The following is a 26885-nucleotide window of genomic DNA, read 5'->3' on the forward strand; positions in this document are numbered from 1 at the left end:
ATAAAGACATAAGTTATATAGAATATATGAAGAATTTCATCCATAATTCTATTTTGAGTGTTGTTGAAATTATTTGGATAAATAATCATTTTATGTACATAGTGAATTGCTAAAGAAAACATTTTATTTGTTCTATTTAATTATCTTTATGTCATCCTACTAACCTTTTCATACAAAAGAATAAATTTTTCTAATTGTAAATAAAGTTTTGCAAAATAATTTTGAAGTCTAGAAGATATGTTCTTAGTTAAAATTTCCTTCACTAATTTATTTAGGCATTATAGTCTCATAAGAAATCACTGATCCAGAAAGAACACCATGACTAAAGTGTCAGGGAATGACCAAATTTTGTTTTCTTACATGATATGTATTTTATTGAAAAAGCATTATTTGGAAAACATTGAAGAACTTATTGATTCATCACCAACATTTAAATGATCTCTAAATTACTCTTTAATGTAATTTAATACAATGAATAGATTAGGATATCAATAACAATTCAAGTGTACATGCTAGAATAGAAATGATATAAACCTAGGAGTATGCAATAAAGGGAAGGAAAACCAACATATTTGATATGCATCCTCAATTTTGGGAGAACACATTTCAAAAGGTTCAGGAGAAAGATGGAGTTCTCTAAATTAAAATTCTATAGGGGAAGTAAGTTCAAGGGGATGGAACACTCTTAAGAATGAAGTTCTAGGAGACCGAGACAAGATTGCTTTTAACAGAAGCAATACAGTGAGTTTCTCAACAAATCTAGAAACTGTCCTGATGGGGAAAACTAAAAAACAGTCACAGTGATATTTCCAGTCTAGGTTAGCATATGGAAACAGAAAGGTCTGTGGACACCAGGTATGGGACTTGGTGCTGGAAACACTAAAGTGCTTAGGGACAGGTAATACAGATGGGCAGAAGGCATCCCAGACCCATGCCAGACATCAAATCTGAGACAGATGTTAACTGATAACTTTATTGCCCATTACCCAGTGTCAGGTAATAGATCCAAGGCAGACAGTAGAAAATATCTGTTCAGGTCTCCTCCAGCTCTAGCAGTTTCAGGCTCTAGGGTATATGGCAAAAGAGAAGGAAATTCAATAGTAAGTATCAGTATAAGTAGCTCAGATCATAGCATCAGAGTGGAGGATGTGGCTGACACTTTTTAAATATCAAACGGTCAAAGAAGGGAAGAATTGGATTAAAAAATACATTTTATTCAACAGGTATATAGGAAGGAAAAAGGAGGGAGAAAGAATTTGAGGGATGGTAGATTAAGAGAGGAATTAACTGAAAGTAAAGCAAAAGTAAGGATGTATAAAAAATATAACTTTTTGAGGTTGTAAAGTATGGGAATCTGAAGGGGTGCCCATAAACTGAGGAATGGTTGAACAAGTTGTGATATAAATGTGATATTCACCAATCACACAATAAATGTGAATAAATACTTCTGTGCAGAAGGAAATGATGAAGGAAATGCTTTCAGAGAAGGCTGGCAAGTTTTATATGAAGTGATTCAAAAAAGTAAAAACCAGGAAAACAATTTATATGACAACAATATGGTAAAGATAACCTTGAAAAATATAGGAACTTTTATCAGTGTGATGACCAATCACCATTCCAATGGATTCATAATGAAACACACTACTCACTTCTTGATATAAAGAGAGTGACTCAGAACCAAGAATAAGAACATATTTGGACATGGCCATTGTAAAAGTTTCCTTAACTATACATGTTTGTAACAGGAATTTTGGCTTTCTTCCATTCTCAGTATGGATTGGGGGTGGGAGGGGGGAACAGAAGGAAGAGAAGGTAGATTTTTGCTGTATACATACATATATATATATATATATATATATATACATACATACATACATACATACATACATACATAAAATGAAATCCTGAAGATAGGGAAATAATTCCAATGAGGAGTAAAATATAAAAGTTGTCTAAAGAATTTTATATTAATGCATAGACAAATCATTGATCAATTTAAGCTTTAAAAGGTATAAACAAGAGAAACAATATGATAGAATGAATAAAAAGACAGTTTCAGGAAGACGTGGTTCAAGACCTGCCTCTGACACTTACTAGCTATATGACTCTGGATAAGTCATTGATCCTCTCATTGTATCAGGCAACTTGTTAAAGTGTAAGTTGTACATATAATAAATTGTTCACTTACCATGGTAGAGAGAATTTTCCTATCAGCATTTCACAGGTCTAATTAAAAAGGGAAAAAAACCCCAAAAGATATAAGCAAGCATGAAAACAAAAGAGTAATTCAGATCTATAAGAATACTACCAGGAGTGCTAAAGCTTCAGATGAGATTTGCTTGACAAGGACCACGTCTGGAGCTTTGTAGTCATATCTGCATGCCACAGTCTTGGAATCATATTGATAAAGTGGAGTGTATCCAGATGAAGAAACCAGAATTTTGAAGAACTGTTATTCCATATCATAAACTAGGGATGTTTAGAATGCAGAAGAGACATGTTGAGGGGACATTTTTTTCTGTTAAATGAAAAAATTCAGTTCTAGTTATAAAACCCCAACTCTCAGCAGTTGGAACAACTTATTATTCAACAAAATCTACTGAGAAAAGTGGAAAGAAGTCTGTCAAATTAGTTCTAGAATATGATAATTAATAACTTTAGGATAAGATGAGATTCCTAAATGCCTGAATCTATGATATTGATTTTTTTTAAATTCAGATAAAATTTTTTAAAAAGACAAAGTTGCATCAGTTTTATGTGGGTTACAAATGATTACAAGGTATAGAAATGATACAGGGATAGAAATGGAGAATCTTTTATCTATATGGATTGATGTTTGTAATAAAAACATACATTCCTCACTAAAAAATTGGAATTTTAAAGTAGAACTTATCTTTTGGGGAATGGCTGAATGACTTATTACATATGAATGTGATGAAATACTATTTGTGCTAGAAGAAATCATGAAGGGGATGGTATCAGAGAAACTTGGAAAGACTTGTATAAACTGATAGAGTAAAGTAAGAAGAACCAATAACATAAAGACAAATACTTTGACAAACAGAAACTTTGTTGAACTCTGATGAATAATGGCCAATTACAATTCCAGAGAATTCTAGATTCGGAGTTATCAAACTATAAGCCATACCTCAATTAGGGAATGTCTGAGAAGAAACAAAGAGCAGGCAGGCAGATTTCAGAAAAATGTGAACTTACATGAACTTACATGCTCAGCAAAGTGAACACAATCGGGAGAAAGATTACACATTAGCAGCAACTTTGTGCAATGATCAACTATGATAGACTTAGTTCTTCTCAGCAAGACAGCAAGCAAAAGACAATTCTAAAAGACCTATGATGTAAAATACCAGCCCCATCCAGAGAAAGAACTATGGAATCTGAATGCAGATCAAAGCACACCATCTTCACCCTTTTAATTTTGTTTTTTGCTTTTCCCTTTTTTGGTTATTCCCTTTTTGTTCTGATTCTTCTTTCATAGTCTGACCAAAATGGAAATGTGTAACACTATTGTACATGTATAACCTATGACAGATTACTTGCTATCCTAATTTGGGGAGAGGAAAGATTGGGAGGGAGAAAACTTTACAAAAATGAATGTTCAAAATTATCTCCACATGAAATTGGAAAAAATAAATTTTAAAAATATCTAAACCTTACCCACACCTAGTTCATAGCTTAGTATAGACAAGTTGAGAAGTCTGGGCTTCTGTAATTATTGAGATAGAGTCATTGAATGCTTTTTTTTATATTATCCCCATTTAATCAGCTAAAATATAGTGGAAGTCCTACCTCCAAAGCACTAAAGATGAGGACAATGAAAGACACATGGTAGGTATGAACAGGCTGCAACATATTAAAAACTCCAAAGAACAGAACTAAAGATATCATCAAGAAGCTTTATGACATGAGAGCATAAAAACTACTCATGTTGTCAGAATGTGAAATGACAGACAAGTGGACAACCAGAATGCTACACTAGTACTCTTAAGATATTGGGAGGAAAAAAGAGATAAAAAAGGCAAAAGGACCCACATGTACAAAAGTGTTCATAGTAGATTTTTTTGTTGTGGCAAAGAATTGGAAATTGAAGGGATGCCCATTAAATGGGGAATGACTGAACTAGTTGTGGTATTTGAATGTAATGTAATGCTATTGTTCTATAAGAAATGATGAGCAGGTGGATTTTTGAGAAACCTGGAAAGACTTACATGAACTGATACTGAGTGAAGTGAGGAGAACCAGGAGAACACTGTACACAGTAACAGTAACATTGTGCAATGATCAACTGTAATAGACTTAGCTTTTCTTAGAATCTTTTTCTTAGTCATCAAAGACAATTCTAAAACAGTTGTGATGGAAAATGCTATTCATATTCAGAGAAAGAATCGAATACTGATTAAAGCATACTATTTTCACTTTTCAAAAAATTTTGGATTTTTGGCTTTTTCTTTCTTATGGTTTTCCCCATTTATTCTGATTTTACTTTCACAACATGACTAACATGAAAATAAGTTTAACTTAACTGTATCTATACGACCTATATCAGATAGCTTTCTGTCTTGGGGAGGTAGGACAGAAGAGAGTAAAGGAGAAAAATTTGGAACTCAAAATTTTACAAAAGTGATTGTTGAAAACTATCTTTACATGTAAAAATTGGAAGAAAATTAAGATAAAAAAAGATGTTGGAAGAAAATAAGGACGACCTCTAGTACACTGGATGGACTCCCTGTTTTAACTCTTGGGAAAACAAGGAATTGTATAGTTTGCTCAGTTTTGGATGGATTTCAACTAAATTATTGTCAACAATTCTGAGATTACAGATCCTTTAGAAAAGACGGCCTTAAAATTTTTTGTGTGTCATGGCAGTCTGGTGAAATCTGTGAATCCTTTCTCAGAATGTTTTAATATATATAATAAAATACTTAAGATTACAAAGAAACCAGTTATATTAAAATACAGTTATCAACATTTTTACAAATTAAGTTCATGGAGTTCAAATTAAGAAATCTGTCTTTAGGGTTTTTGAGCATTCTTAGTTTTTTTTAAATACTTAAAAACTTAAACATGCCAAATATTCATATACATCAAAATGGTTCATAGAGACATTAAATTACTTAAGCAGGGGGCAGCTAGGTGGTGCAGTGGATAGAGCACCAGCCCTGGAGTCAGGAGGACCTGAGTTCAAATATGATCTCAGAAACAAAATAATTACCATGTGACCTTGGGTAAGTTACTTAACCCCCACTTCCTTGTAAAAACTAAAAATAAAAAATTACTTAAGCAAAGATAAACTTGATTTCTTCCTTTTAAACACTATTATATTAAGTCAGCAGGAAGATCAATAGATTTGAGCAATTACAACAAGTTTATATCTTTTTTTTTACTCTTAGTCAAGAATACCACTATATTATCCATAAGAGTACCATGTCAAAAAATTTCTGGACAGCTAAGTCAGTTTGCCAAAACTATGCTTTGGGACCAATTTCAGATGAAACCATATCTTTGTTTTTGACATGTCTAACAATTAAATTCTCTTGGATAATCTATACAAATTATGTGCTGCATTATTCAAGACTAAACACTTATATTGAGTTATTTAGCTCATGGATCCAAGGCAAGGTGATATATAATGATTATAAAGTTACTTAAATTGAGTTTCTATGACTTTAAAGAGAGGATAGGAATGGTTTCTTTTCCTATATCAGAGGGTTGCTGTGAGAAAAATCATTATTTAATCAATGTATAAATATGGTTTATTATGTCCTAAGAATTTCATATTTAAATAGTTATGGGTAAATGTAACCTTTTCTATTAGCATTCCAATCAATCCTTCAGGGAGGCAGCAGAACAATTCCAATTGTTCCACATCATGATTCCATATAGATAGTGATTATGAGGGCATCCCAGTGTCAGGGACATAAATGCTAAGGTGGTAGGCCCTGATCAGGAGAAGCGTCCTGGAGATGAATGAGTAAAGGTCTATAGGCAAAATCTTGGCAAATAAAAAAAGTTAACTCAGTTCCATTTATTTTAACAAGCATTTATTATGCTTGTTTTGGGGCCAGGAATTATGCAAGGTGCTGGGGATATTAAAAAACAGTCTGTTTTAAGGAGTTTATTTCAAGGTAAAATATGTATATGGAAAATTTAGTATAAAATAATTTCTTGGAGAACACTTACCAAGTAAGAATAAGTTTCCTGTGAGAGCCAACACTTCAGCATATATTTGAAAGAAGTCAGGGGTTCTTTGAGGAGAGACTACATATGTCAGATAGGAGAAACCTGCCTTGAAAAAAAAAATACATGAAGATAGAAGTTCTGGACAATTTGGAAGGAATGTAACATGAGTAGAAAGTAATGTGGAATAAACCTGGAAAAGCAGGTTGGAGCCAGATTTATAAAGATCTTTAATTCCAAATGCAGAGGAATTGTTTTATTCCCAAAGGCTTTTGGACAGATTTCAGGGGTCCATGAACATGAAGGAAGGAAGAGGAAAATATTTATTTTTACTAATCTACAAATGAAATTTATCATTTTCTTCAATTATTTTTCTGAAAGGAGGTACATAAATTTCATCAAACTGTACAAGGGTCAATTGACATGTAAAAAAAAAGTGCATTCTGTTTTCAGATTGGAATTTCCTTTGCAGTGGAGTGCCTTAAGAATTAAACCTAAACAGGTTTTTTTAAAACTGTTTTTCTAACTTCAGGTACCTGTGATTTCATCTGTGTAGGTAACTCCCTCTATCAATGTAACTTGGTCTTTAGAAGGGGGCTCTTAACTTAATGATCTATGATCTTAGTTTTTTTTTTTTTTTAGTTTTTTTTTTTTTACAAGGCAATGGGGTTAAGTGGCTTGCCCAAGGCCACACAGCTTGGTAATAATTAAGTGTCTGAGGTTGCATTTGAATTCAGGTACTCCTGACTCCAGGTCCCGTGCTCTATCCACTGCACCATCTAGCTGCTCTTATGCTCTTACTTTTTAAATGATGTTTGTCTTTCATTCTCGAAGAGGACCTTGACATCAGGGAGGTGCACATGCCTTGGATATGAGTGAGGGGGTGCTGTGTGCTCAGTCACCAACCTCACTTTCTCCACCAGAGTCTTCTGGATCCAGATGGCCCTAGACGCGAGACAATCATGGTCCCATAGCTAATAAGTGGCAAGTATCTGAGGCTGGATTCGAACTCCCAACCTCCACACTTCAAGGCCAATGCTCTCTCCACTGTGCCACCTAGCTGCCTCCAGTTTTTTTTTGTTTGTTTTGTTGTTGTTGTTGTTGTTTTGCAAGGCATTGGGGTTTAGGGACTTGCTCAAGGCCACAAAGATAGACCCTTGGTTTTTAAAAGTAATTTGATGAATATATTTCCCATATAAGTGATCTCTACCGTAACCCTATACTTATTGTTTGCATTTGAAAACATGATCCTGGAAGGGGTTCACAGGCCTTCTCAGACTCCCCAGAGCTCAGGCAGTTGTTTACAAAAGTCAACGCAACCAAAAAAGAAAAAAAAAATCAACCCAACCCCCAAAGTCAACTCGGATAGGTTCCCAGTTCTATTGTTAAATTTCCAACCTCAGAAAACAGGGATTTAATATTGTTCTGTTGTTTAAACCTTAATGGAAAAAATGCTGGTAATGTAAGTTAGACTGTAAAAGTGTACTTTCTCCCCCCCTTCCCGAGAGTCATTTCCCAGCACGCCACTGGGGCGGGGCGGGGGGGTGGGATGGGGGTGGTTCCTGGCACAAAAATAGTGAAGAACTACGTTCCAGAAAGCGTTCTCCAGGGCTCTGAACTTCGGCGACCGAGGCTGCTTCTGCGCCGGGCTCCCTGAAAGGCGTCTGATTAAAATTCCTGACGGGACGTTGAACTCTGAGAAGCGTCTTCACCTGGGACGTCCGTCGTTACGTTTTTTTCCCTCTTTTGACAACCGACTTCCGTTTCACTTCGAAAGCGTCACTGCGCCTGTGCGAAGCCAGCCTATCCGCTCTTCTCTTTTGTTTTCCGGACGAGGCAGGAGACTTCCGTTGCGCATGCGCGGTCCACGGCTTCCGGGGACCCTCGTCTTCTCGGAGGCCTCCCGGCCGGCTCAGGGCCCTGCAGGGAGCTCCTCTCGTCGGCCTCCCGCTCCTCGCTCCCTTTGCGTCAGGCGCCGGGCGAAGCTCTGCCCGTGCTTCCCGCCGCGGCCTGGGCGCGACCTCAGCTCGCAGGTAGGCCCCACGCGGCGCCCTCTCCCCCCCGGCTCCTCGCTGTGCCAAGGCTCCCATCCCGGCCTCGCTCGTGCCGGGCATCCCCGCGCGTGAGGCCGCCCCCGGGACCGCGCCCGGCCCTCAGCATTCCTAGAGAACCTGCGCCCCTCCCACAGTTATCCGATCTGCCCCCCGCCGCAGCCCCCAGCAGCCGTGTCTGAGCTCGGGGCCTCCCGATCCGGGGCCTGGTGCTGTTCCGGGCCCCCCCCGTGGGAGAAGGCCTCCGTCTCGTTCACCCCCGGATGGCTTTCCAGACCAGGGTGCGAGATTGTGGGAAAGTGATAAAACCCTCATCGATGGGGGGAGGAGGGATTGTCGGGCGAGACTTCATTTCTTCCCAATCTCAGATGAGAAATTTTGAAGCCACAGAAATGCGGTTACTTTTCGTAAAGGACCACAGGGTTGCAATTCAGAGTTGAAGTCTTCTTGGCTCCGTACACCGGAGCTACCAGTCTGCTCTACCCCCCCCCCGTTCTTTTTTTTTTTTTTGCAAGGCAATGGGGCTAAGTGGTTTGCCCAAGGCCACACAGCTAGGTCATTATTACGTGTCTGATTCTGGATTTGAACTCAGGTCCTCCCGACTCCAGGGCCAGTGCGCCACCTAGCCGCCCCAAGAGTCTGTTCTCTACAAAGCCCTTTGCTAGATACGGGGCACTGTGCCAAGATAGAAAACAGCAGCCATCATTCACATTTTTCAAGGACCTTATTAAGGTTTGAAAAGTTCGGTAGCATCTTCTACAGCTGAGAATGAAGCTCGGGGATTCTGTTGGAGCTGCAGAATTAATGTTCAGAGCAGAGACCAGAAGCCAGATCCCACGCCCTCATCGGGGAGGTTTCTTTGTACTCCACACATCCTCATCCCATGAGGCTCCATTCAAAGAGAAGGGAAGCACATGGACTGAAGCAGCTGGGGTTACTGTCAGCAGCCTCTGCACCCCGGGACTCCCATCCAAGTAGTAACTTCCTCACTGGTTCCTGCCTCCCTCCAAATTCTGCCCTTTCAAGTCCTTTCTACATATCTCTGCTAAAAACAGGTTTTTCTAAAACACATAGGTCTGACCAGAATATTGGGTGACATTTGCCTAGCGCCTTAAGGCTTCCAAAGGTTTTATTTTATCTCTTATATGATCCCTATAATAATCCATATGGGGCTGTTGCTACAATATTACTAACCCCTTTTTTCAGGAGGGAAAAAACCCCCAGCTGTTCAAAGAGATAGGGTTAGGGTCTGAATTTAAGCCTATGCCTTCTTGACTTTAAATCCAGCATTCTACCTGTCACCTGTTCCATATCATATACTTTCCCCCACCCCTCTTAAAAGTTTTCAGTGGCACCCTTTGGCTGCTGTTCATGTAAAATAAAAAGTCATACCATTTAAAGGCTCCTATCAACCTAAGTTGTGAGCCTTCTTTCCCATTACTTCCTTCTATGTCTTAGTTATTGTTCACTTGGTTCAGTTGTGTCTGACCCTTATGGTCTTTTCTTGGCAAAACTTCTTCAGCTTTTTTTTAATAGGTGAGGAAACTGAGGCAAGCATAATTGACTTGCTCAGGGTTACTTGTAGGTGTCTGAGATTTGAACTTGTCTTCCTGACTTCAGACCTGACATTCTGTTTTCTGGTGTTACTTCACTCCTCTATGTCTTACTACTAAAATTTCCACATGTCAGCTTATTTGATCCTTATCCAATTTACATGACTAGTTGTTCCTGATCTTCTCTTAACCTCTCCCACATCTGTGTGAGCCATCCCTCATTCTTTCCTCATCTCTGCCTTTGAAACTCTTAAAGCTGCTTATTTTCTGTCTTCTCCATGAAACAATGTCAGATCTCTTAGCCCACCTGAAAGTAATATCAGCGTTGGGTTTTTCCTAGAGAATTGTCTATATCTCTTCTTTACCTCATTATGTTCTTCTCCAGTCATTTACCGTATGACATTGGGCAAATCAATTTAGCCTTTGTTTGCCTCAGTGTTCTCATCTGTAAAATGAGGATAATAACTCTACCTGCCTCCCAGGACTGTGATGAGGATCAAATGAAATAATCATTTTTAAAGTGCTCAATCTAGTGCCTGAAACAGAATAAGGGCTATATAAATGTTAGCTATCATTATTAGTATTATTCTTTATAGCACTCAAATTAATGTTCTTGCACCCTAGCAGAATCTGGAGGTTTTTTCTCTTCATTTTCTTTTAATCTCCTGTAGCTAGGACAATGTCTTGAACATAATAGTTACTTAAATAAACATTACTTGTATTAAAGAGGAAGTATGTACCAAGGAAAGATTCAGGCAACTACTATGAGAAACTTGAGGAGAATGATTGTGTTTTTTACTTGCTATAGATGTTGTGGCCTTCAGGGATAATTTCTTAGACATGTGACTGAATTGGGCTTTGAAAGGAAGACTTTAAGAGTTAGAGTAGCTTTGGAGAGTAGAGGAAGATTAAAAATGATTGGGGATGGTATAAACAAACATAAAGAGAGAGGACAGGGCAAGAGGAGGAAACAGAATTTTCCAGATAACAAGAGGTGTTGGATATAGAAAGGTGAGTTGTTTGAAAGAAAAGGCTGAACTGGTAGATTAGAACCAAACTCTAGAAGCTTGTCCATCTGTACTACTTGTCAGAAAATTTACACCATTTATATCATGGATCTGTAGAAGAAAATAATGAAATTCCTTGTAAAGGAAAATGTACTTATATGAATTAAGAGTCCCAGTTCCGTTCACTTATAAGACTTTGGAAAAGTCCTTTACCTTTTCAAAACATTAGTTTCCCCTCCCTTTAAAATTTGGACTAGATTATCCTAAGGTCTCAAAACTCTGACTTCCCTACAGCTATGGCTCACTTTTTTTTTAATAATAATATTAACATTTATTTGTTATCATTTGTCCAATTATCTCAGTCAAGTCTAATTGAGTTTCCGGTTCATTTGATGGAAGAGGAAACTGAGGTAAACAGGGCTAAGTGACTTGCCCAAGTTCACACAACTAGGAAATGTCTGAACCTGCATTTGAACTCAGGTCTTCCTGCCTGCAGGTCCATTGAGTTAACCTTGTTGCCCAGACTTTGATATAGAGCTAACTATACTATGACTCACATCTTTATAGCACCTTGTAAAGTACTTTTTCATAACAATTTTGTGAAATAAGGCAGGAATTATTTCCATGAGTGCAATGTGAGAAATTCAAAGTGCGGAGAGGAGCCAGGAACTTCCCTGAGCTCTTCCAAATTTTCTTCAGAAACAAGGTTAATCAAACCTCTAAATGGATTCAGGAATGAAAGAACCCACAAAAAGACAGAGTGGAACATTTTCCAACTTAAGATATCTTGGAAGGACTTCAGGAAAGGTCTGTCTCACTTGGGTGCAGGGAGTACAGTACACACAGGGCAGGGAAGGCAGTAGCAGCCTCTCAGTCAAAGCCCAGCTCACTAATCAAGGCATACAACCGGCCAGCTGAGAAACCTCCAGGCCCAATTTGAAAATTGCAAACCCCAGTAGTCCCGTGACTCTGTGATTTAGCCTTTGACCCCAAGCCCCAGAAGCTTTGAATTGTGGCCCCCTGTGACCCAGGAGTAGAACTCTACCTTACAAACCAAAAGCAAAGCTGAACATGAATAAGAAACAGAGAAAAACCTTAACTATAGAAAGCAAATGATAAGGAAGATCACAACACATCTCAAAAGATGACATTGGTTAAAAGACCTATAAGTGAAACCCTAGAGGGAAACGTGAATTGGTTTCCAGGCCAAAAAAGTCCTCTTGGAAGAGATCCAAAGAATTTTTAAAATCACATAGAATTGGGAAAAGGAATGAAAGAGAAATTTGACAGCTTGGAAAAGGAAACACAAAAATGTACTGAAAAAACATAAGTGAAATGTGAGCCTGAAAGAGATAAAATGGCTTACTCCTAGTTATAGGACTAGTATTTGCTTTGAGAATGTAGCCTAAATCTTCTGACTAAATGCACTGCATTTTTCATTACACAATACTGCCTTTGTAAAGTTGGCAAATCTTGATTATTTCCTCTTATGGATTTAATCCTATGTAAAGTACTATGAAAGGAAGACTAGGATTGGTGTAATATATGATTTACTACCCTAAAAGAGCATTTAGCCTCTTAGGAGAGATAAAACTTGCATATATGAAACAACTATGTAGTATAAAATAATGTTTTAAATTGGGAAACAGTCTACAAATGTTATTTCTGGGCCCAAGTGGAGGATTTTTTTTTGGTCTAAATTATTTAGAAAGAGCAGATTTTTATAATAAAGCCCAAAGGATTATTCCATCCAACCTATATATGTTATTTTTAAAAATTATTTATTGTATTCTTAACATTAAACATATACAAAAATATGGGAAAGACCCTAAAATTAAACCATAAAATCCATACTATTTAAATTTCTATTTTTAAAAGAGAAAAGAAAAAAATTACCTTTAGCTAAGTAGCAATAATTTATATTCTGTATCCCTTTTAAGTTTTTATCTGTAAAGTTTTTTATTTGTAAAGTTTTATTTTCTTTAAGTTGTAATTCAGATGTATGTTGCTCTAATTCTTGTATCTTTACTTTGATTTACCTAATTTTTCTTTATATTTCTTTGTCATTTTTATAGTAAAATGCTATTTTATCACATTGTTATATGCATATGTATTTTATATATTATAATATATATGTGTGTGTGTGTGTGTGTGTATATATATATATGTATATATATATATACATACATATGACACAGTTTATGTACCTAATTCCCAATATATTGCTATTTGTAGTGTGAGTTTGTATGTTTGGTTTGGTTTTTCCTAGATAAAGAGCTAACCTCAAAAGACTTGGGGCTGCTAGGTGGTGCAGTTAGATAGAACACAGGCCTGGAGTCAGGAGGACCTGAGTTCAAATCCGACCTTAATAATTACCTAGCTGTGTGGACTTGGGCAAGCCCCTTAACCCCATGGCCTTGTAGAAACTAAAAAACAAAACAAAAAAAGACTTCAGTTAAAGTCTTTTCTTGACATAGAATGACTATGAGATTCTAATCTGGTGATTCACAATTTCTTTGTGGTCTAGCTTCTAAAAGACTATTAGTTTAAGAAAAGATGCTAATGTCTTGTAAGAGGGAGTTTCTTCATCTGCCAATGAAAATCACTTGTCTAGTTCCTGTCTATCAATAAACAAGAAGTACTAATAAGCAGTTAAGTTATTATGTATTAGGCTCTGCTAGGCTCTAAAGACAAAATTAGAAAAGAGTACAATTCCACAAACAAAGATAGTGAACAAAGCCACAAAATACAGATCCAAGATGCTTTAAATACATGATATTTTGAGAAAGAGAGCACTATTTTGGGAGGTCAGGAAAAGCTTGTAGGCACTTTTTTTTTTTAGTTTTTTTCCCCAAGGCCATGGGGTTAAGGGGCTTGCCCAAGGCCACACAGCTAGGTAATTATTAAGGTCGGATTTGAACTCAGGTCCTCCTGACTCCAGGGCCGATGCTCTATCCACTGCTTTGGAGTTATGGGAGATGGCCAGTGAAAAGGCATGGAGGCAAAATTATTGCCTGTGAGGAAGGCCAGTTTGGTTGGATCCAACAGAAGGGATTGTAATATATATATATAAAGAGGCTGGAGAGAGAAGTTGGGGCCAGCTTGTAGAGAGGTTCTAAAGCTAAAGGAATAGTTGATATTTTATTCTAGAGTCAATAGCGATATACTGGAGTTCATTGAGTATTGGAATGACATGGACAAATCTGTGCTTAAGGAAAATCACTTTGGTAGTAACATGGAGGATGGAGTAAACAGGGAGACTAGTTCAGAAACTGTTGTAGTAATCTAAGGAAGAAGTGATAAGATCCTGAAGCAGGATGATGATTATGTGAGTATAACCAAGAGATTCGATTATAAAAAATATTGTGGAAATAGAAACATCAAGATTTATCAACTGATTGGCCATATGAGGTGAGGAGGAAATTGAGAAATTGAGGATAATGCCAAGGCTAGGAACCTGAAGTCTGAAAGAATGGTGATTCCCTTTAATAGAAATAAGAAAATTTGAGAGAGAAAGGGTTTGCAGGGAAATAGGATTGAACTCTCTTTTGGATAAGCTGAATTTGGTGTGTCTGAGACATGGAATTTAAAATGTCAAATAGTCACTAATATGAGATTGAAACTTTCTCCAATCTCTGAATATTTTTGAACAAATAAATACTTTTTGACATTTTAAAAATATAGTCCTAATAATAATAATTTTGTAACTCCCTCCTTTTACAGATGAGCAAACTGAGGCATGCTACCTCCAGCAAGTGTTTCTAATTTCCCTGTCCATTTCTCTGTAATGGAATTCAACTCAGAACTGAAATTTTCTCATCTTTCTGTTCCTTTTAAGATTCAGAGACCATGAAGGATATTCAGTATATCTTTTACCCTTTGAAGGCAAAGATTTCTTACTGTTAACCATCAAATATTTTTGCCTGTGGATGATTCTAGTCTGTTTATCCTTTAGGGAGATATGAATAAGAAACTCAACACTTCTTCAGTCTCCTACATATATTCAGTCCTTTTTTGAAGACATTCACTTTTTGATTACAGTAATTAGTATGTTATTCAGTTGTTGGCCTTCCTATAGAGACTGCAGTAGAGGGTACCTAGTATAATGAGTTGAGGGAGAATAATGATAACCAAATTTCTCATAAAATTTCTCTAGGAAATACGAAAGGGGAATTTAGTATCAGGTAAAGGAAATTTCCCACCTTATCACCTCCAAAAAAAAATCATTTTAATCAAGAATTCTTTGAAGATAAAAAGAAGGTGCTTTTTAAAAGTTTAGGTATGAAGTCTGATATTTTACCTGGTTTGGTGAATTTATTTTATTCAGTTCACTGCCAGAAGACAGTAAACTATCACTAATTACAAAGTGCAGGCATTTCTTTAAATTAATTTTTTCAGTGAGCTCAATTGATATTTTTTCTCAGAGTAAAATAGCATTACAGCATGTTCATATACTATTCTCCTATTGGTGGACACCTTTTTAGTTTCCAATTCTTTGCTATCATAAGAAAGAGATACTATAAAAGTTTTGTATATGGGGTTCCCCCCCACACACACACACACAAACACTTCTTTGAAGTCTGGTCTATGCTCCAAAGGATATGGCTAGATCAGAAAGTATACATGGATTAGTGATTTTTTTTTTTTTTTTGAGCGTAGTTCCAAATTACTTTCCACAATGGCTGGACCAATTCACAGCTCCCAGCAGTACATTGCCTGTTATCCTGCATGCCCTCCAACATTTTGCCATTTTTGTAAGTTTGCCACTCTTATAACTTTGAGATAGAATTTCAGATTTGCTTTATTGCTCTGGTTATTAGAATTTTGGAGATTTTTCCAAGTGGCATTCATGTATTGGATTTCTGCTTTAGAAAACTGCCTATTTATATATTTTGATCATTTATTATCACTTATTGTAATTTTGGATCTCAAAAATGAGATCCTTATTAGAGAAATTTGCTGTAAGAATTTTTTTCAGTTATCTGTAGTTCTTCTAATTATAGTTTGCATTGGCTTTGTACACCATTTTCCAAGTTTATACAATCAAATGTGCATTTTATCTCCTTATGATAATTTCTTTGTTTAATCAGGAACTCTTCTCATATTCATAGATCTGAAAGGAAATTTCTTGTTCCTCTAATTTATGATGTCTCCTTTTAAGATTAGGTTATGTATCCGTTTAGAATTTATTTTGGAAAACAGTGTGAGATAGATGCTCGTCTCTTAACTAGTTTCTGTCAAACTGCTTTCCAGTTTTCTGAGCAGTTCTTGTCAAATAATGAGTTCTTACCCTGTTGTAATCAAGGAGTTTATTATGTTGTGTACTAAACAATATGGCTAAGATGATTACTGTTTTGTACTATAGTTTGAAATCGTATTATAGGGCTTCTTCCTTCTCACTTTATTTCCCTTGAGATTCTTCACCTTCTCCAGATGATTTTCCTCTTGCAGTATAAAGTATGACACTGAATAAATAAAATTAATTTTGTAGTATTTTAATTTTTATTATGTTGACTTAGCTTATCCACCATTAATAGTAAGCAATTAATATTTATCCAGGTGTGGGCATTTGGAGAACCACATTGCAGTATTTATTTGGAGTCATACAACCAATCACACCTCTTGATCCAGTAATTGTATTTCAAGGATACTATCTCATCAAAAAGGAAAAGGGATATATTTCTATAAAATATTAATAGCTTCTCTTTCATAGCAAAAAAATTAGTACAACAGCATATGCTTCCAATAATTTGAGAATAATTGAATAAATTAGGATATTTTAATGTATTAGAGTTTCAAATTATTATTTTTAATACTGAAACATATAAGCAAGTTTGGAAATATGTATATGAAGTGATTCAGAGTGAAATCATCACTAACAGAACCATATCCTTACTGATTACAGTTCTATTTGTGTCTATTTTTCTTTTGCTTTTTTTTAAATCTACTAAAGAAGTTGAATCATTGCTAATAGTGGTAGAAATTTTGAACATTACTAGAAGGGAGAGGGGATACAAACAGAAAAAAATGCTTGCTTATTGTGTTTACCTTGTTAAAGTCTAGGAAGTTAAGTTTTTGCTCCTTGTTTTATATATTTTTTTGTTGTTACTTGTTACTTTAAATTATGCTTTATAAAAATACATTAGTTAAATTGAACTCCCCTTTAGACTACTTTCATAAAGTGTATTTTGCTAAATATCTGAGACTATTCCCTTCTTTTTTCAATGTAAATGCAATTCATGCCCAGAGTATAGTACTTGAAATAGGAAAATAAATAAGATAGGGTTTCCCCCAGTTACAGCATAGTTACAAAAGACTATAATACAAAACAGATCCTGATGAAATATATTTCATATAAAATGTTGCATAATTTCACTACTTCACTCCCCAAAACTATTACTAAGAAAAAACCTACCATGAATACTTTCCATTATTTTTTTAGGACCAAAATGAGCTTGTTTGGAACAACTTCGGGTTTTGGAACTGGTGGGACAAGCATGTTTGGTAGCACAGCAACAGATAATCACAATCCTATGAAGGTAATGAATGTAACTTTTCTATGACTAGCATCCCCATTGAAGAAAGTAGGAATTGGGTCATGACTGAGACTGCCCTATAATTTCATCATCATGTATTATGTATTTGTTAATGCTGAAGGGAGGAAAGATTGTCCTATCTTTTGTAGCAGAAATGAAATGAGCACTTATGCAGTATTTTAGCTAGAGGATCTCTGAAATTTAGAGACACAATTGGAAAAACTCAGTTAAATTGACTCCTGTGTACATAGCATTGTACAAGGTGCTTGGGTTACAAAGACAAAAACAAACAGTTCCTGACCTCAGGGAGCTTTATATCCTTTTGGATTAGATAATATGTACACACAAGTTAATGCTAAATAATTTATGGAGTAAATGCAAGAAAATTTTGGAGGATAGAGAGACACTAGAAGCTGGGAGACCAGGAAAGGCCTCATGTTACATTTGGTACTTAAGGTTAGCTTTAACATATTATTCACAAATTCTGTCTACAGGATATTGAAGTTACATCTTCTCCTGATGACAGTATTGGATGTCTTTCTTTTAGCCCACCTACATTGCCAGGAAATTTTCTTATTGCAGGATCCTGGGCCAATGATGTAAGTATTATCTTAATAAAAGTTATATAAATGACTTCTTTTTTACATGGAATATTATAATTGACTATGATTTTTTATTTTAGCAAATTTAACATATTAGCTAAGGCGTTTATGCTATAGCTAATTAAAAGAAATTTTTATGCAAAGTCTTTGAATAATTTTGAATCTACAAATCTGTCACTCAGTAGGATGTTCTGTTCTATTTCTGCATATTAGTAGGTATAGTACAATCATGTACAACCCCATAAATATATCCTTTAAATCATTTTGATGTTGATGTATGTTGTATATATAGTATATTGATTTATATTCCTAAGTCAGGTTTGTGGTGTGTGTTCCATTTTTGAAATTGTCGGTTGTAAGTACACAGAGACCTAAACACTCCATTTTGTATTCATCCAGATGAATAGTCCCTGGCCATCTGTTGTTGTAAGATGTTTTCAATTCCAAATATACTGATAACTTGGTGAGCACATTTATTGTACCTAATCAGGGTACAAAGAATTAGGAGAGGAAGGGTAAAATTTTCCACTGTGGACCAGATTCCCTTTATGCCCTTGGATAAATGATGCACTGCTGCATTTTCCCAGAAATTAAAAGTATCTCGGAGTTTAGAAGGAAACAAAAACATTCAAGCACAAAAGATCAGGAAAAAACTAAAGAATTCTTCTCTATATACCATATATGTACTGTTGTTTAAGCCTTTCTCTTCTTAACCTCCTATGTTTTAAAATTTCTTTGTTCTTTCAGTCCTGGTACAATTAAATTATATACTGTTAAATACTTAAGTGGATCCATGAGCTTCCTGATATAGGTACTTTGATGCCTCACACAGTGCAAATTGCAACCTATCCATGCCTTCTGATTGTATATGATTTTTTTCCTTGTTCTCCCATAAAATTCCCACCAAAGATTTAGCCAACTGCCAGATTACCTTAATTTAGGACTTTTAACATTCTATGAGCACTAGCCCTCATCTTTGCTATATAAGCACTTGCCTTTTTTTTTTCAGTAAATATTTACTGAGTGAGATCTTGCATACCACTGCCCTTGTCAGTCCTCATTTATAATCTGCAGTGCTGACTTACCCTTAACCATGTGAATTGCCATTGCTTTTTAACTTACTCAAAACTAATTTTGATTCTTCTGCAATTCAGATGTTTAATGACTTGCTGCTATATTAGCAGCACTGGAAGGCTATCAACTTGGAGCTTTTGTAAGCACTGTGCAATTTCTCAAATGCTGTCCAGCCTGCTCTCTTACTTAATTGTTGGCCTACCTAACTGTCCATTTGTAATTCCTGTCCCAGTTATGTGCACTAATGGATTAAATCATTGGGTTGCCCATCCAACTAAATGCCATAGTCTGGACAGTAGGCATTCTTTATCATTTTGGCTTTTCCTGTGTGGATTGTTAGGCCTATCTCTTTTGAGTGATAATGGATCTCATTGAGGAGACTAGTATTCTGGAACTTGATGCAGTCAGCACTGTCATCTACAAATAGCATCTGGAAGACCTTACCATCTATGGAAAATCCCCCTTCCATTTGGATTCTGTATAGAACATCCTCTCTGACCTTTTGGTGAGCAAGCATGCATATGACTGTGTTCTGCCTTGTTTGCTATTGATAATCAAAAGATCATTAAATAAAAATATCTCTCTCTAGTTGCCCCAAAGAATACTTACATGCATTAAGAGACACTTTGCTAGTGGAGAATCTTGGAGAGAATGTTTTGCTTTACATAGTCAAATGCTTTTTTATAATCAGCGATAAAAAAAATAATGCAAGAGGGCAGCTAGGTGGCACAGTGGATAGAGCACCAGCCCTGGTATCAGGAGGACCTGAGTTCAATTCTGGCCTCAGATACTTGATAGTTGCCTAGCTGTGTGACCTTGGGCAAGTCACTTAACCCCACTGCCTTAAATAAATAAAATTTTTTAAAAAGGCAAGATATTGTATCCTCTGCACCTTCCAGTCAGTTGTGTGACTATGAAGATCGGGTTTACTCTAGAAAATAATTTAGAAAGCATGTCTGTTTTTTTATATTTTTATCAAGTTTACATGTATAGGTCATTTTTTTAAAAATCATTGAATGTTTATTTTTTATCACCTTTTCCAAACATATCCCTCCTTCTCCACCCAAAGAACCGTCCCCTATAACAAGGGGAAAAAATAAATGTTTAAGAAATTGAATAAGATTAATATATCTACTTAAGCTAGCAGCATATGGAGTGTTCTACAACCATAGTTTCACCTCTGCAAAGAGGGGAGGGAGGTACATTTCATAATCTCTTTTTGGGGGGACCAAATAAATACACTGATCATAACCATAATGATTTTTATAGAGTTGGAAAAGTAGACTTAGGGTCCACAGGTATTGACATCCTTTTTATCTTTTTTGTAAGAGGAGTAATAGTCTCTTCCTTTTGGTGAGAAAGGTGGTTTATACTGTCCTATTCATTATCATATATAGGTGAAAGTAATGTAAATTGCTCTAGCAATATTAATTATTCTTATTAATACAGGTTCGATGTTGGGAAGTTCAAGATAATGGACAAACTATTCCAAAAGCCCAGCAGATGCACACAGGGCCTGTACTTGATGTCTGTTGGAGTGATGTATGTTTCTATCAACTTCTACTATTTTCTTAACAGTTGAAGTATATTTTTGACCACAACCATTAATGACTTCATCACACATCTCAGAAACTTTCTATTTCTCAGTTTTTCTTAGTATCTAATTTAGTGTTTTTTTACCACCTGACATTTTCTTAAGTTTGACACTATATGCAAAGAACTTTTCTCATATAATACAAATCTCAAAAAAGTGAAAGATGTATGCGATGTAAAAGACTGCTAAATAGTATACAAACTTCTACCTAAAGATTCTGGGGTAAATTTTTCCTTATAAAATTTACACCACTCAGAAAACATGTTTCTCCTAAAATAGCAATTATTTAAAATGCCATTATTTGATACTTATTTTATAAAATTCTATTTTTAATTTCTGGGTGTGTTTTAGAGATTACAAATCAAAATGTCTATTGAAATTTTAAAAATAAGTCCAGTTACTCAGGAAAAAAATCATAATTTCCTAAACCATGCCTCCATGTTCAAATTCTGTTTATGTAAGAATGAAAATGCTACTTTTATACTTTTCAATCATATAAATATGATTCATGTGGGTTAGAATTTAGAAAATCTGAATAATAGTCCAAAATAGATCATTAATAAGAACAAGTAATAGAAATGAAAATACTCTGAAAAGGAAGCATCTATAGAAATTTAATTTATTGTTCTTAATATATAAAAGCAATTAAATTTATTCTATTTTTAAAACCCACATCCTGAAATGTTTTTTATTTAAATGTTGAGAAAGATACAAAGAAAATTAAATCTTGATCTTTGCCCTTATGGAAGTTTATAATGTAATGTAGAATATAAGTGGGGAAGGGGGTACATTGACCTGTAATTTCATTAATATAGGGAAATCCTGATGAGGAAAATCTCTTTAATATTGCACACCAGGTGTATGGGACCCTGAGAGATTAAGTAACTTGTCCAGAACCACAAAATCATTATGTATTAGAAGTAGGATTCAGTCTTCTTAAATTCCCAGAACTGCCCATTATGCTACCTCATGGGCAAAACGTTATACAAAAGGCAAAGATGATAAAGTATAAAATGCTACTTGAAGTCAATACAAGGAAAGATCATTTCTGATTGAAAAATCATAGAATACTTCTTAATTAGATTAGCAAAATCTTAAGAGATGAATAGAATTTTAAAAGGTTGAAGCATTCCTTCAGACCCAACAGCATTAGACTTATGCAAGCATTTGCCTATATTATGACTAATACCTGGTAGTGTGAAAGTAGAATGAGCATTGGTGGTTGATTGGAATAAATAAAAATATAGTCTTAAGGTGACATATAGGGTAATAAAATCTAGTAAATCATAAAACTTAATTCAATAAACTTCAGTTATTCTAGCTACCATTAATTTAAATTCTGTATTTTTGGATATAGAATACTGTATATGAGCATAAATGACCAAGTTATCTAATGTCTATATTTGTCTATTAAGTCCTTGGATAGTGTATCCTAAGAAATAATTGGAATCCTAAGATCACAAATGTAAAGCTACAAGAGACCTCTTTTATTTTTAGACCCCATCTTCATTTTGCCAAGGAAATTTATAAGAGCCTTTGCTCTCCTAAATCATCCATACTGTCTCCCATTTGTCAGCTGGCCAGGTGGAAGCTAACAGAAGAAAGAGTCTGAAATGTGCTTCTGTCATGTTGTTGGGATGACATGACTCTTATGGCTTAGACCAAACCTAAGGAACATTGTAGACATTTTTGTCCTTTTTAGTGATACTCAATCTGAAGAGCATAGTAATTGAGACTAGTTACTAGTAGATCTGCAGTGATAATGAAAACAGAAATTACAGTAGAAGCAGTAAAAGGCAGTGAACTTCTTTCTCCTTCCTGGAATAAAATCTGAATTCCTTTATCTTCTTATATTATATTATATTATATATTATATTATTATATTATTATATTATATCCCTCGAGGAATATAAGGTCTTCTTTACCTTGAAAATGATATAGAATAGGAACAGAGCTTACTATCTTATTCTGATTGATGTTGATAACAAAATTGTGTCTAAGCAACCAGATACAATACTATTCAAAGAACACTTAGAAGGATTATATTTTTCCTGCGATCTCTCTAAGGACATATAGAATTAACCTTATAAATTTATGAGGTATGAAGGGAGATGCTGTTAAAGTTTTACAAATGAAGAATTATTGGCACAGAACAGAAAAGGGGAGATAAATACGGTGGTAAATTTCTGTTAGAATCAGTAATTAAGTAGTAGTTGATATTTCTAATATAGTACTTTCTTTACTAAATCATATTTCTTTATGTACTGCTGAGTCAGTTTGTAGAGGTTAAAATTTAAAGTTTTTAATAAAATTTGTCTATAGTACTGAAAATGTATGCTAAGACTAAATTTAGTATTTACACTGTGCCTTGTTTGTAGCTGCGGTGGCCTTGAAGTCAGAAGGAAGAGAGTTCAAAGCCAGTGTTTAGACACTTGACTTACTGTATGACCTTGGACAAGTCACTTAACTCTGATTACCTCGCATCCAGGACCATCTCCAGTGGTTCTAATCTATATCTGGCCACTGTGTCTTTGAACAAATCTCTTAAATTCTTGATAGGCAGTTTACTCATCCTTTTTTTTTTTTTTTTAACTTTTAAATTTATTTATTTATTTTGACTTTTACAATTTTTCCCCTAATCTTGCTTCCCAGCCCCCACAGAAGGCATTCTGTCAGTCTTTACATTGTTTCCACAGTATACATGGATCTAAGATGAATGTGATGAGAGAGAAATCATATCCTTAAGGAAGAAAAATAAAGTGTAAGAGTAGAAAAATTATATAATAAGATAACGGGTTTGGGTTTTTTTAATTAAAGGTAATAGTCTTTGGTCTTTGTTCAAACTCCACAATTCTTTCTCTGGATACAGATGGTATTCTCCATCGCAGATACCCCAAAATTGTGCCTGATTGTTGTACTGATGGAATGAGCAAATCTATTAAGGTTGATCTTCACCTTGATGTTGCTGTTAGGATGTACAGTGTTCTTCTGGTTCTGATTCTGATCTCACTCAGCATCAGTTCATGCAGATCCTTCCAGGCTTCCCTGAATTCTCATCCCTCCTGGTTTCTAATAGAACAATAGTGTTCCATCACATACATTATACTACAGTTTATTAAGCCATTCCCCAATTGATGGACATTCACTCAGTTTCCAATTCTTTGCCACCACAAAGAGGGCTGCTATGAATATTTTTGTACAAGTGATGTTTTTACCCTTTTTCCCTAATCTCTTCAGGGTATAGACCCAGTAGTGGTATTGCTGGATCATGGGGCAGTTTCCTCATCTTTAAAATGAAAGAAGTTTTAATTTATCTCTAAGGTCCCTTCCAATTCTAAATCTTTGTTTCTGTGATTCTATAGTCATATACTCTTTATCACTTCAATTCTGAAATAAATCATCTAGAGATTTTTGTTTTATGTTTTGAAGACAATTTAATTGTTAACTTAGTTGCCTTGGGGTTATTTTTATAACAAAACTAATTTTTTCCTTGCCATTTCCTTTTTAGGATGGAAGTAAAGTATTTACAGCATCTTGTGATAAAACTGCCAAAATGTGGGACCTCAACAGTAACCAGGCTATACAGATTGCACAGGTAATATAAATTTAACCTCTGCTTAGAGAAAAAAAGGGGGAAACATCCTTAAGTAGTTTTATTTCTTTGTAATAAAAACTTTTTAAAGTGATAGATTCAGATTGCTGATTGAAATTTTGGGGGAGCTTGGTAGGAAGTGAGTCAAGACATGACTAATGCAGGAATTGGTTTTGCTTGATTTTATATATGTGTGTGTGTGTGTGTGTGTGTGTGTGTGTGTGTGTGTGTATAAAATAAAAATTTAAAGCTTTCTCAAGTGGAGCATTTTGGTAATGGTCTATAATATTTCTTTTCATTGGGATGCTGTTTAGCTTATACTATTATTTAAGAATACTGTATTACCAGCTACAGGTACAGAATAGAATGTTCCTTACCCTGTTCACCAAAGATTGCTTTACTTCAGATACTGTCTTCTTTGTGTGATGTATAGATGATAACAAAATTGTATCCTGGGTGACTTGACTTTATAAGGAAATTTAATGCATAAAAGGTATTGTTTTAAACTGTTCTGTAATCAAAGTTCTATGGTTTAGAGGAAGTGTTTTTGTCTCATCTTTTTTTTTCTTGAAAGAACTATTAACTCAATATTTAGATGATGTTCTAGAAACATTTGGTTTGTCAGTGCTTCTTTTGACTGTGTAACTGTAAATCTATCCATACCTTGAGAGGTGGAGTAATAGAGTGAAGAGTGGATTTGGAGTACATAACTTCAAATCCTGATTGCTTACAATACTTTGGGCAAGTCACTGATCCTTTCTTGGCCTAAGTTTCCTTCTCTGTAAAATAAGAGGGTCAGATTAGATTGAATTCTAAGACCGTTTCTCATCCTTTTCTTGAGTCCTTTGTAGCAAATATAACCTGTATAATGGAAGTCTTCTTGTGGTTCTTTTCATTTATCATGGGAAGCTACTGAAAGGCTCAGGTTGTTTAACTGTTGACCATCACTCACTAAGTGACCAGTCTGCCTCCTTTTCAAGTCATATATGTCCTTTATTCATTCCACTTCTTGCATATGTTTAGATAGATGTGGATAGCCATATTTACGTCTTTACATATACATACACACACACATGCGAACATGCACACATATTAAAGTGATATGAAAATTCTGGATTTAATGTTCACAATCAGTTATCAAACATTTATTAAGCTGGACTTAGCTCTATTCATACAAAGAAATGGTGAAAACTTCCCTAACTCTCCAGGATCGTAATTCTAATTGGAGAAGCAACATGTACCTGAATTGATTTATACAAGATACATAGAGAATAAATTCAAGGTAAGAGGAAGGTACTAACAGCTAAGGAACCCAGGAAAAGTCTCTTGTTGAAGATGGCATTTGAGAGAACTTTGAGGTGGAGGGGAGGGGAAGAAATATTTCAGTAATAATGGACAGCCATTTTGAAATGAGATGAAAGATAGAGCCTGGTGTGGAGAAGAGCAAATAGCCTGGTATCATTGACCCATAGAAAATTTGGGGGAAAGCAATGTATAAGAAAACGAGAGAGAGAGAGAGAGAGAGAGAGAGAAAACAATCTCGTTGTAAAAAACTTTAAATTTAAACTGGTTTCAAGTATAGTTACATTTATTTGTCAAGTAAATGATAGATATTTCATCATTCTAGAGATAATAGGGTGCTATTTTAATTTTTTGACTAACTGACAGTAGTATGATCAGATCTGTACTTTAGGAAAATCATGGAAAATGGATTGGAGAGGAAACAGATTTGATGCAAGAAAAATAATTGAGGCTAATCAGGGTATTTTTAAATTGATAGACTATATTAAGAAGGAAAATGAATTTCTTCACTAAGTGATCTAGTTTTCTTGCTTCCCTGCTTGTTAACCCAATTGAGTTCATGGCACTGGTGTTAGAAGTATCAGTCCAGAGGCTTGGATTCTTCCTGCTTTTACATGCTGCCTGCAGGAAGTTTCAGAAGAGGAAATCGTAAATTTCTTAGGAGTAGAAATTGTGGTTTTTTTGTCATGGTATGCCCCAAACCTAGGACAATTCCTTCTACATAATAGACCTTAATAAATGTTTGTGGAATTATAAATTTGAGAGAGACCCACACATTTCTTTGGGTTATTGGCAACAGGTTCTGCTTTTTTCAACTTGGCCCTCTTGCTTTCTCATGGTAATAATGGCAAGAGCAAAGACATGAGGCAAAAGAGACCTGGATGAGCATGTGGAAGTTCTTCTTTGGCTGAAAAAGTTTATCAGAACCTCATTTTGGAGTGCCTGAATTTGGGATATTTTATTTTGTAAGCTGAAAGTTGTGAGGTTTTGAGAAGCAGAATAGTGTAATAATAGCAGAATATTAGGAAGATACCTTGCATGTCTAATTCAAGGATTCATTAGAGGATAGACTGAAAGGTGTATTTAGGATCAGAAGAGGTGAAAGCTTGCACAAGAGAGGCACACTGGAGAGAGTTGTTGCAGAGGAAAAACCAATAGGACTTAACTGTTGGAAGGTTAAGAGAATGAATAAATGAAGTGTTAGTATGTAGTATAATATATAATGAAATATTAAGTACTCACTATGTATAGAGCACTATGTCAAGTTTTGGGGATACAAAGAAAAAAGTAAAATTCCCTGTTGTACGGTAGCTCACATTTTAATAGTGGAGACAGCATACACCTGCAAAGCAGCAGATGGTCTCTTCTTTAATATC

The 26885-nt window shown here is 35.3% G+C and overlaps 1 protein-coding gene and 1 long non-coding RNA gene across 4 annotated transcripts in view; one reads left to right on the top strand and one right to left on the bottom strand.

The window, feature by feature from the left end:
* Nucleotides 1–1940: 1940 nt before the first annotated feature.
* LOC141504918 (uncharacterized) lies at nucleotides 1941–8188 on the bottom strand. Its single transcript, XR_012473498.1, has 3 exons — nucleotides 7000–8188; nucleotides 6202–6307; nucleotides 1941–2518 (listed from the first exon to the last, which is right to left on the bottom strand). It is a non-coding gene; the product is annotated as an uncharacterized LOC141504918 (long non-coding RNA).
* RAE1 (ribonucleic acid export 1) overlaps nucleotides 5980–26885 on the top strand; it is a 29295-nt gene continuing 8389 nt past the window's right edge. Inside the window, exons 1-5 of one of the 3 annotated variants that reach the window (XM_074210322.1) lie at nucleotides 5980–6146; nucleotides 17252–17348; nucleotides 17840–17944; nucleotides 20471–20563; nucleotides 24124–24210. In XM_074210322.1, coding sequence (XP_074066423.1) covers nucleotides 17259–17348; nucleotides 17840–17944; nucleotides 20471–20563; nucleotides 24124–24210 — 375 coding nt within the window. In that variant the 5' untranslated portion in view covers nucleotides 5980–6146; nucleotides 17252–17258. Of the gene's footprint in view, nucleotides 6147–8072; nucleotides 8232–8427; nucleotides 8531–17251; nucleotides 17349–17839; nucleotides 17945–20470; nucleotides 20564–24123; nucleotides 24211–26885 lie in introns of those variants that run through there. The other 2 variants (XM_074210323.1, XM_074210324.1) reach the window with 2 other exon arrangements.

The sequence above is a fragment of the Macrotis lagotis genome, chromosome 1 (genome assembly GCF_037893015.1).
Source record: "Macrotis lagotis isolate mMagLag1 chromosome 1, bilby.v1.9.chrom.fasta, whole genome shotgun sequence".
Classification (NCBI taxonomy): Eukaryota; Metazoa; Chordata; class Mammalia; order Peramelemorphia; family Peramelidae; genus Macrotis; species Macrotis lagotis.